The sequence below is a fragment of the Ascaphus truei genome, chromosome 1 (genome assembly GCF_040206685.1).
Source record: "Ascaphus truei isolate aAscTru1 chromosome 1, aAscTru1.hap1, whole genome shotgun sequence".
NCBI classification, from domain to species: Eukaryota; Metazoa; Chordata; class Amphibia; order Anura; family Ascaphidae; genus Ascaphus; species Ascaphus truei.
This window is the reverse complement of record NC_134483.1, coordinates 452,098,475-452,110,776: the sequence shown is the minus strand read 5'-3', so window position 1 is coordinate 452,110,776 and position 12,302 is coordinate 452,098,475. Positions and strand designations below refer to the sequence as shown.

At 45.6% G+C, this 12,302-nt stretch overlaps 1 protein-coding gene across 2 annotated transcripts; it reads right to left on the bottom strand.

Moving 5' to 3' along the window:
• Positions 1–252: 252 nt before the first annotated feature.
• Positions 253–9,832, bottom strand: NEUROG2 (neurogenin 2). 2 transcript variants are annotated; one of them, XM_075617068.1, is made up of 2 exons: positions 9,684–9,832; positions 253–2,221 (listed from the first exon to the last, which is right to left on the bottom strand). In XM_075617068.1, the coding sequence occupies exon 2, from the start codon at positions 2,218–2,220 to the stop codon at positions 1,531–1,533; it is 690 nt and encodes a 229-aa protein (XP_075473183.1). In that variant the 5' UTR covers position 2,221; positions 9,684–9,832; the 3' UTR covers positions 253–1,530. The 2 variants fall into 2 exon arrangements, with proteins under 2 accessions (XP_075473183.1, XP_075473175.1); XM_075617060.1 differs by lacking the exon at positions 9,684–9,832 and adding an exon at positions 2,801–3,224.
• Positions 9,833–12,302: the final 2,470 nt, after the last annotated feature.

The window sequence follows — 12,302 nt, the reverse complement described above, 5'->3', positions numbered from 1 at the left end:
GTAAATATTAGGCACCACTGCTTATATGTTAATTATAGATTGGTGTATATCCATGTGAATGTATTGTGTGTGTATAAAGAAGCTCCCTGACTTGATTTCCATGCAGAAGCACAGGTCGCCAAGACTATAGTAGGTTGTTAAATATCAAAACAAATGTTTCAGAAAAATACAGAGAAAAGAAGATTTACACAGGTATTAAGAAAAGTATATATTTTATTTAATATTTATTAGCACAAGATCATTTATCTTGCTGTAAATACATTCTAAAATAAACTCTTTCAAATATACACAAAAAAAAAATACATATTCTCCATGAAATCATTCTTTGTAATAAATAAAAGTGAACACGTGTGTCTGATCACAGCAATGCTCCTTGTCTGCTTAGGTTTTCCGTCTGTTGATTTATTTTTAATCTCTTGAAAGAATAGGGGAGTTTCTCATCCTTTTAAGACTTCGATAAATAATGTATGAAGCTATCCTCCCTTCTGATTTTTCCCTTTTCTTCCCCTTTTTTCCCTTTTGATAGAGAGTTCAGCCTAAATTTCCACGCTTACATTCAACCATTACAAAGCCTACAAATTATACAATGACTTCTAACCTGGCCCTCTAGCAAACAACTTTTTTTCTCTCCATATAAATCATACAGGACAGATGGAAATGGGTAAAGGGAACGAAAACACAAAAGGTATTGTGACAAATCCGGGAAAGGAGACAAAGTGCGCATCAGAGAGAAAGTTTGGTTTGACAGTAGAAATTCCCACAGCCATCAACAAGCACTGGGAAGAAAGCAGGTGTCAATGGCATGCATTTCACATCTAGGGATAGCAGGGTTTCCAGAACAAAAACGTAATATGCCAGTATCAACATAAGACTACATGTCCACACCAGATTATTATTTATTGCTAGCTGGCTGACTTTCATCACATTAGATGCTCAAACTGGCAAACTCTACCTATGTACCATGGAGATGTACTGATTTTAGCTGAAAATAACTACTTTCCTACATTCTCTCTGACAAACGTTCCCTAATCCCGACTACATCCATTGAACAATTTTGGCATCTTGCTCGTGCCCCACTCATAACCTACAGCTGATTTCCCATGTTGGCATGCACGCATTTTGGCCCCTATGTGCTTTGGGAACTACACTTCCCACAAGCACCGTGGAGCATTTAGAGTCAGGGGAAGGCAGTCAAAACTAGGATAGCATCTCATATGAGGGCCAACCTCATGAGTGTACTGATTACAGCATCCCATGTCACTTTCATTGGCAGGGACACCTGTACCACATGATGAAGGACATACTAGTTGTTAGACAGTCACCTATTCTATTGCATTGCCACCATAGACATTCCAAATCATCACTCTTGCCCCACATATCCCCATCCACCCGTGTAATAATGTCCATATACAACACTTGCTGGCAACAAACACAGTTTCAGTCTCTTCTGCCTCTTCACGGGAACCATACCCTTTAGGGCGCTTTCTGTCTGCATTGCATGCATGTTATTACAATAATGATTACTTGTGCTCAGATAAACCCCATAGCCCCGGACACTACGAGGTGCTGGCCGTGGACATGTTGCAGGCGATGACCCGCAGGCTGCCAATAGTCTAGGATGTCCGAGGTAGAGCTGGCCGGAGACAGCGAGCTGCAGGAGGAGGAGGATGGAGAAGAGCTGCAGCTCCAGGAGGAAGCAGAGGAGCAGCCCGGGGAAGCAGGAGAGTCCTGGCCCATCAGAGAAGCAGCAGCAGCAGCAGCAGCGGAGGAGGAGGAGGACCCGTGCAGCTGATCCGCCAGGCGCAGGGTCTCCGCCAGCGCCCAGATGTAGTTGTTGGCAAAGCGCAGGGTCTCTATCTTGGTGAGCTTGGCATCCTCCGGGAAGGAGGGCAGCACCTCCCGCAGCGAGTCCAGCGCGGAGTTCAGGTTGTGCATGCGGTTCCTCTCCCGGTTGTTGGCTTTGAGGCGCCGGGTCTTCTTGACCTTGACCACCCCTGGGCCGCTCTTGCGGCTGCGCCGCGGTCTGTGGGTGCGAGCAGCGCCCGCCGGCTCCCCGCCCCCCCGGGGCGGCTGCAGGAGGAGCTGCTCATCCTCAGAGCTGCTGCTGCTGGGCTGCGGGGACAGGGTGCAGGAGGAGGGGGACAGCGAGCCCGGGGAAGCAGAGCACAGCTCCTCCTCCTCCTCATCATAGTCTCTGTATTCACTCTTCACCAGCACCATCCTGCGACAAGAGAGAGGGACACACATGCATAAGTATTCATTATAAACTTCATCACTATTATTACTAATGCTAATAAGTGCTGTTAAATAGGTCAGGGACCATACAGCTCACGTGCAAGGGCTACACCAGTGACTTGGCTAATATCAGGTAAATGGTTAAATTACGGTTATTTTCTTATAATGCATACGCCAATACAAAGCATGACTATATCAATGTATCTATTTCCATGAAAAGGGGGGACGTGGATGCATGCACACACTGCCTTGTAGTAAATGTAATACGGGAATCGGATATACTCACAAGTCTTCTCAGGTAAGTGATTGTATTACAGAATAGAAGGACCGGCACGTCGGTGCTAACATGGCCCTTTATCTACCTTCATCATTATTAATCTGGATAAAGGGCCATGTGAGGACCGGCACGCGAATCCTTCTATTCTGTAATGCAATCTCTTACCTTGGAAGACATGAGAGTGCATTATATATATTTATATAATGCACTCTCATGTATGCAATACACACACTTGAGTAAAACGAGAGAAGACAAACTGCATCTCAATATAAAGTGTGTGACACTTACTTGCTCAGCTGGAGTTGGCTGCTATTCGGATATGTCAGATTGTCCCAGTTTTGGGATATGTTGCTGTATCCCTGGCAGGTCTTACACGCGGGGTGTGAGTAGGGGGTGCTGTGGCACGCGGGGTGTGAGTAGGGGGTGCTGTGGCACGCGGGGTGTGAGTAGGGGGTGCTGTGGCACGCGGGGTGTGAGTAGGGGGTGCTGTGGCACGCGTCCCTGCTCTCCAGCTCAAGTGAAGCTGCTCGTGGTTCAGTGGCTGTGCGTCTGGCACACGACCCTCCTAAAACCCCTTATATACCTCAACCAAAACAATCAAATGTACCCCGGGGCACCGCATCCCCCCCTCTCAGCACCTCTCCCCCCTGGATTATTCTTTTCATTATCATCACTCATTTTCTTTCTCTCCTGCCCCCCTCGTGCGGCTTTCTGTTGTTGTTGCTGCTCCTCCCCCCCCCCCCCCTCCTCCTCCTCCTCCTCCTATTTTTGTGTATCTGATCTGCATTAAATGCTTGTAATGCCCGGTCCTCTGCTCCCTGCACGCTGATTGGTGGCTCGCGCTCGGCTGGAGCGTGCCGCTAATTTTATTAATGAATGAGGGGGGTCGCGAGGCGCTGGCAGCCAATCACTGGGCTCGGATTCTCCAGGGGGGGTCCCTGTAGCCACGCGCGCCGGTGCCTGCTGCCCCTTTGAGCAGCGCGTGAGGCGGGAAGGGAGGGAGGAGGCAGGTGGATGAGTGGGATGGGTGAAGAATAATAGCAGTGCACACACACACCCTGCTCATCCCCGTTTGCACGACATCAACCTATTCTATCCCCTCAAATCAACTGGGAATAAGTTCAGAGCAGGCATTGCTCCAGGCCCGTGCTGAAGTTGTTATACAAGGCTACACTTTGCTGAATGGAATAAAGAAAGAAACCCCTCACTGTTTTGCAATAAATATATATATCCCACCCGAATAAATGCACAAACATAATTAACCCTTTCCCGGAAGAGGCATTGTGCAGGACAGCTTTGACCCCCTTCCTGTAAAATACACATGTCCCACACTCTTCCTCACAACATTTTAACTATTTAACTATTTTCCCCTCAGTACCCGACTAGGACCCTCTCTATCCACCTTTAAGACCCACTTGCTTAAAGAAGCATATGAATAGCACTGTGGATATTCTGAACACATGATACATAAAGCTTGGCCCCCTGCAGACGCACTTACCAGAACTCCCTCCTACTGTCTCTGTACGTTCTCCCTACCTACCAATTAGGCTGTAAGCTCCTCGGGGCAGGGACTCCTCTTCCTTAATGTTACTTTTATGTCTAAAGCACTTATTCCCATGATCTGTTATTTATATTATCTGTTATTTATTTGATAACCACGTGTATTACTACAGTGAAGCGCTATGTACATTAATGGCGCTATATAAATGAAGACATACAATACAATACAACTAAACACTGGAGAAAAGGCCAGGGTGGGCTGGTGCAGGGGGGGGGGGGGGGGGGGGGGGGGGGGGGGGAGAGCAGGCAAGGGGACGCAGACAAAGTTTGTGCCCTAATGCGAGTGTAAACTCTCTCAGGAAGAGCCCTCATTACCTTTTGTTTGTACTTGTCTGCCCTTATTTGTATGTAACTGTTTACGAATTAAGTAGAAATAGCCGTGTTTGTCCAGTTGCGACAGTGCAGAAAAAATGAGTACTTCAGTATTAGGTGATACCTTTTTTTTATTTGGACTAACAATTGATATTATAAGACAAACTTGCGGGAGTTCTCACTCTTCCTCAGGTCGAAATACTGAATTACAAATACCTGTTTATGTAATAATCAAATCTCTGTACCCGCGCTACCCCCTCCTTCCCCATTGTACTGGCTGCGGAATATGCTTGCGCTTTACAAATAAACGATAATAGTAATAACTCTTCCAATTTATAAGGGAGACGCCTTGATGTTACCTAAAAATGTTAGCATTTTTCTGTTGTCTCCCTAAAAATAATTCCCTAATCAAGTCAATAAGTTTTTTTTTAATCTTAAATTTTGCTCACAAATTCCCCCTGAAACGTACATTACAGAAGTAGGTCAGTATGCTCAGCGCAATTACTACACATACCCACACACTTTTGTGTTTTAATCTGCTCTTTAACAGAAACTGCTTGGGTACATTTTCGGTTTATTATATTAGGAAACTGACCTATTGCTAGAGTGCCAATGAATATATTGACCTTTTACAGGCGAGCAGATTCTAAAAGTTGTTCTTTATAAAAGATGTTGTGGTATGTTTCAAAATGAATACTCCGCATACTGTATCAGTGTATCCCCTACTGCATTTAGTTAACATATTCATTATGGCCATTCAAACTTCTTTTCTGCATTTTCATACATTTGAACATCATTTTATGATTTCTTCCATTATTACAACAAAAATGTATTTTTTTTTGTTTTGTTTTTTACACGTGTCCACTTGAAACTCAGAGAAAAATAACATCTGGATCCCAAAGTCCTTTTCTCCTTTAAACTAAGGCAAATGACATCTGTACCTTGTTAGATTAAGCTATTGACAAGCAGGGAATAATTTAAATTGTGGCAACTCTGGTCTAATATACAAATAATACATAAATACAACAATACTTTATCCTGTATGGGGATTTATTTTCTACAGCTGGGAGACTGATATGCATTGATTAATTGAGCTAAAGGTTAAACTGAATTAACACCAAAGTAAAATGTTGTTCAGTACTCCTGTTTAGTAGCTCACACCTAAAGGGACATTCATGTGTAGGTGTCTTTGAGAAGCATAGGATAGGGAACATTGATTGATGTTAGTCAGTAGAAAACCGATTATGGTATTGCACTGTGGTAGAACACTGCCTGGTTTCCCGAGTTACTCTGCTGTATAATAACACAGCATCATTATTCCAACAGTTGCTCCTTGTTATTGGAGAAAAATAGCTCATGCAAATATATCAACAGTAGAAAAAACAGTAGAGCAGTCAATGCAGTTATCAATATAACTACTGTACATCAGAAAGCGCTTCACAGTTCAACTTTTCTGTGGTGATGACTAGATAAAAGCCGGCTAAGCAGGGGCCAGTGGGGTGGGAGGCCGTGTTTATAAAACTTTTTATGTTGCCTATTCAAAGTGTTCATTTCTTGTAATAAAGAAACGTGTAGAAAAAAAAAAAGGATTAGGAGGAGAAAATCTATTTATCAAAATCTCCTGGCTTCAAAACTGGGGTTAAACTTGCAGTTGAAAACTACCAAATGTATCAAAATAAAAATGAAGTAAGTTTTATGTAAATTATTCTGGTGTTGTCTTTTGAACCAGATTTGCCTGTTTCTGGAGCCTGGAGACTGATACTGTAAGTAGGGTTCATTTACTGAAGTCTCAATTATGCAAAAATCAGAGCAAAACACTGTACCAGATTTATCAAGGCGGACGAGTATTGAAATGGGTTATGATTAGCGCTGAACAGGTTACACTTTCACTTGGCTTTTATTTTTTATAATATTGGAATAGCATATTTTAAAGGAAAAAATGTGTGTGGTCCCAGCACTCAAGGAACATAGTAAGTGATTAATCAGAAGTAAATAAAATATTTTGTATTAAGAATACAACCGAGTATACAGCTACGTATCGAGTTTGGAATGGTGCAAAATCAGAGATATGTCACACCTGCAAGGTAGGTTTACCACATCAAAAAGGAAAATGCTGTATATGGGGCAATTATAGCCGACAATGAAAAGGCATTACAGGTATACCCCGCATTAACGTATGCAATGGGTCCAGAGCATGTATGTAAAGCGAAAACGTACTTAAAGTGAAGCACTACTTTTTTTCCCACTTTTGATGCATGTACTGTACTGCAATCGTTATATACGTGCGTAACTGATCTAAATAAGGCATTTGTAACAGGCATTATAGTCTCCCCGCTTGCGCACAGCTTCAGTACAGGTCGGCAGCCGGTATTGGTGTTCAGGACGTGCTGACAGGCGTATGCGCGAGCTGCCGTTTGCCCATTGGGCGATATGTCCTTACTCGCGAGTGTACAGTACTTAAAGTGAGTGTCCGTAAACCGGGGTATGCCTGTATGTGGTATAGGGTACGAGTACAACTCTCAGTTCAACAGCATTAAAGTCGTGTAATTAACCAACAAGATGTGACTAAAAATCCAATAAGGAAAAAATATATAAATAGGGGCACTCTTCGCCAGCCCAGAGAGTGAAAGTCCTGAGTTATGTGTGTCCAAGTGAAAGAACGTCTCAACAAAGTTCATAGTGAAGTTTCACCAATAACGTGGTGCTGTGTATACAAAATGTCCGCTCAGTAGGGTAATGCAGGGGTGCGAACGGTTTTGGGCTCTCCTAGTCCTTCTTCTGGCCTCTGGCCCATTGCCACAAAGAAACAGAAAGAATTGTGATACTTCATTGATGGAGAAGATTTTCAAATGTGTCCGTAAGCAAGAAGACCGAAAACTGCAAACTGCAAGTCCGTTGCTCTGCTCAGTAGTGCCTTGGTACACGTATTCTTTTGGTTTGTTTGTTTTTTCAAAGTCATTTCAGTTTTTTTTAATAAAAATTAGTATCCTTTTTAGCATTTGTTCTTATTTTTTAGGTGAATGACATTGGCAGGATGAATAGATTTATTTCTGGTTAGGGAGCTCAATGGACAGGCACCATTGCTATGTAATGGCCCTGGCTCTGTGTTTACAATCCTTTGTGGACTTTCGTCAACTTTAAAGTTATTTTTTTTACAGTGTTTGTTTAAAAAAAAAACTGCTTTTGAGGGAAATTATGCACATTCCTAACATCTCCCCCCAGGACTGGTCTATTCATGTTTCTAATTCTGCATCTTCAATCTGGAAGCTACATGCTTTGTGAAGTGCCTGCCTGCTTTGATTGAAATGCTTCTTAGGTTTACAAGCAGGAGTTGCATCTCACATTAGCATCTCACAGACCCTTCTCATGTATTTAAATAGTTTGAGACTGGATTTACTGTATTGCTCAGTGGGAAGTTTAGAAGTGGATGATCTCCCACTGATCTCCCCCATGTCCTTAAAGAAACCTTAACAACATCAGCTGGAAATGAGTTGAGATGAATACACATGTGCTGTAACTTTAGGAGAAATTCGTTCTTGTACAGTAATCTGGGGCAATATACACTCAGATATTTGCCCACTGTCATTTTCACCAGGTAAAAAGGCAATCTTTTCTAATGATTTCTTATGACGAGACTGGTGATTTATCTTTTTCTACGTGATTCTGTATTATAACTGGCTTCCAAAGCTAGGCTGTAGCATATTGCATAACGTACTTGGCACATATTACATTGCAGTTTACATAGACTTATAGGGGACAATACACCCTTCGCAAGAGCTTTCTTGACTTTGTAATTGCAGCAGAAATGTAATTAAAGTCCAGTGCAAATATATCCAGGAAAAATTTCCCCTAAAAGTATTTAAAAATTGAAATCGCAACAGATTCAAATGAAGAAACACAGCCACGTATTTACATAAGCAAGAACCAAGACATTGCAACCGTCTCTAGGCACTTTGCCTTTTCTTTAAAAAAAAGTGAAAACGTTATCATATATTATGTAGTGCAGCGGTGCTCAACTCCAGTCGTCAAGCCCCCCCCCCCCCCCCCAACAGGCCAGGTTTTCAGGATATCCCTGCTTCAGCACAGGTGGCTCAATCACTCCCTGCTTCAGCACAGGTGACTCAATTTTCGACTGAGCCTCTGATTGAGCCACCTGTGCTGAAGCTGGGCTATCCTGAAAACCTGACCTGTTCGCGGGGGCTTGAGGACTGGAGTTGAGCCCCCTGATGTAGTGTAATGTAGGCCTGCAATGCAGCTCACAGAATGAGTGCAGCAGTGTGTGCCACATTTATAATTGATGGTATTCTGTAGCAAATTAATGAGATTCTGTCTACGGATTTGGCTGATTTGATTGGTTTGGTGCAGACAGGGCCACTGGAGGCATTTAGTTGGCAGGCTTCTCATCTAACCTATCTCCACAAGCAGGGAACGCAATATTTCAACATAAATGGATGGCTACTTAAAAAAACATTTTTTACGTAATCATAAACTTTCCATTGTGTTTCTTGCCCCCTACAAATACTTCCAACCTGCACTTCATTTATACCCATACGGTATTTTAAAATCATAGAGTGGAGGGATGCTTAAAGAAGCTCATGAAAAGGAAAACAAAGCTGTAACATTAACTACGGTATTAGTTCATGTTCTAATGATCTATTCCTTGTTTTCCACCCGCTTATTATTTCCATTACCATGGCAACTTCTGTTGTCTTAAGGTGTGTAAATGGTAGAAGCCATTTTACCTTTCCCTGGAAGACACTTTGATTTACCAACTGACATCTTCAGAAAGCAGGACCAAAATATAAACAGGAAGGCATTACTAAAAAGACAGCAGCAAAAGCACATCACAGTGGTAAACAGACATTTATTTCACAGGGAACACAGTTTTGAACAGATCTGCTCATCACTGTTGGATATTACGAAGGGCAAGCGGTACATGTGTGCTGACAGCTGTGTAAAAAACAACTTTTCTGTCAGAAATGCCACATATTTAGTTAATACTAGCTGATATACCTGGCGTTGCCCGTGATGTAATGTTCTGCCTTCCCCATCCTCCCTCTCAACTCTCTTCCCCCTCTCTTCACAGCTGTTCAGGCTTCCCCCCCTCTCTCTCCTGACTCCCCCCCCTCTCCTGACTCCCTCTCTCCCCCCCTCTCCTGACTAACTCCCCACCCTCTCTCCTGACTCCCTCTCTCCCCCCTCTCTTCTGACTAACTCCCCCCCTCTCTCCTGACTAACTCCCCCCCCTCTCCTGACTGAATACCACCCCCCGCCTGACCGCTGTGCGACGCCATCTTACCGGGGGCAGCTGCAGGAGGAAGGGGGTCCTTCCGGATGCTGCCTGCCAACTGCCTGTCCCCCCCGCCGGGGACGGAAGTGAGCGTTGGCGGCTGGGGCAGGAGGGTCGCGCCGCGCTTCCCCTCCGTCCGGGAGCCGGTGGGGGGAGAGAGAGAGGGAGAGAGTTGGGTGACGTCATAGAGCCACCAATCTGATTGGCCAGAGGCTGAGGACCAATCAGATTCACCGCAGCTAGTACCAACCTTTCGATTTTATATATTAAAAGATGTGCATTTTCCCTGTAACGTTACGTCATATTCTGCTCTGCTTTCATCCTTGGAAGATCTTGAAAGCTCATTCTATATAGGTGTGTGCTACTCCTGCCTAGAGTTGAGATGTGCTAAAGATGCAGAGGAGGTACAGTCTCCTCCTCTGCTGGTGGTATGTTGCAAGCACACGCTTAAGCTTCTGAATTCTGACAGCCTCCTACAGCAAAGTCTGGAAACAGGATTGTTTAGTCACAGCAACGTTGCCAGTGCGTCATGTTTGACACGCACTTAAGGAGTACAAAGATTTAGTGATCAACACATTAGTGTGGATTGTTACAAAAGTTCTGCTGTCTACATAACCAAAATATATTATAGTAATTATTTTATAGGAGATATATATATATATATATCCATGCCACCTTTGGCTACTAACCTGCTCTACTCCTGGCAGTAAGCCCTGCTAGAATCAGGGGAGGTGGAGAGGGGGGGAGGGGGAGGGAGGGCGAGGGGGGGAGAGGAAGAGGGGGGAGGGGGACAGGGGGGGGGAGAGGGGGAGAAGGGGGGAGGGGAGCGAGGTGATAGTTCTACTGTAGGAGATCATCTTCACCTATCTGGAGCCTATAACAGATGTAGGCGCTGCACTGCTAGAGAACCATGTGGGTAATGTACCCCAGAAACCTGATCCTGTGTCCCCACTACCACCGGTGGACAGCTCAGCCCTCCTGTTACCAGCAGGTATCATGCACCACATAACCAGTAATGGCAGAATCTCCCAGAGGGTGGGGGAAAGATCGTTACATTTGGAGGCGCTGCTGAGATACTGCTCAACAGGACAGGTTTTCAGCTACGCAAGGCTGGAAGTAATAAGGTACGCTTCCAGAGCAAGTGCTGAAAATGAAGGAGGGAGGTTAGATGTAGAGTCTGGGGGACCCGCCCCAGAAAATGGAGCTATAGCTTAGACCAGGGGTGAGCAAACTTTTTATGCCGAGCCCCCCTTTTCATCTATGACATTTCTCGGGCCCCCCCTGCCTGATGTAATCAAAATCACATGGAAAACAAAAAACCTTTATTAAACAGTATACAATGTAAATACAAATATGCCTAAGGCCGCGCGTATAGTGCCCGCGACGGAGACGCGTGATGTCACCCGTCGCCGCTAGCGAAAGTTGTATTTCGCTTTGTGGCGGCGCGGGCGACCAGGCCATTGATTGGTTCAGAGGCTGTCACATGAGGCGGGAGCCCCTGAAAAATCAAATATTGGCAGCTTAAAAAAATCGCGTTGCCGCATCGCGCTTACTATAAGCGCACGCGGCGGCGGCGACAATGCATTTGTTTTCGGGCGGCATCGCTGGCACTATAAGCGCAGTCTAAATACTTACATACTTCAACAGCTCGCTCTTGCAAAATTAGGCTGCGTCCACGCTGCCGCTGAGAGCGGTGACATCACCAACTCTCCAAGCATGAGCACACGGGGTGTCCTGCATAATTTTGCAAGCACGAACGAGAAGTGTTTACACTTTTTTTTTCTCCCATTATTTCTGTACATTCATAGTATGATTGATATAGGTGCAGCCGACCCTTTCACTTGCAGAGGATCGCCGCGAAGCAGGTTGCCAGCGGAGGAGAGCAGGAACACAGCGCTATTGCAGAGCAGACACCGGAGGGAGGGGCGTTTGACATCACAGCGCTCGCGCGTGCTCCTCCCCCGTACCTCCGAATCACGTGTCCGCCACCTGCACTATTCTGTTCGGCCACCCGCTCACATCTTCTTTACCGCCCGCGCACCCAGGATTTGCCGCACACGCCCCGCCTAAATAATCTTGCGACCTGGGCGGCCCCCCCAGTTTGTGCACCGCTGCATTCAATCACAACACCCACACAATCACAGACAACACACACAGCACACATATTCAATCACCACACACACACACAACCCCCCCACACACACAACCCCCTCCCACACAACCCCCCCCCACACACACTCAACCCCCCCCACACACTCAAACCCCCCCACACACACTCAACCCACCCCAACACACACACTCAACCCAACACACACACTCAACCCACCCCCACCCACACAACCCACCCCCCCACCCACACACCCACACAACCCCCCCCACACACACAAACTCAACCCCCCCCCCACACACACACACATACACCCCCCCCACACACACACTCAACCCCCCCACACACACTCAACCCCACACACACACACACAACCCCCCCCACACACACACTCAACCCCCCCCACACACACTCAACCCACCCACCCCCACCCACTCAACCCCCCCCCCCCCCACACACAGAAAGTCAACCCCCCCACACACACACTCAACCCCACCCCCACACTCAACTCCCCACCCCCC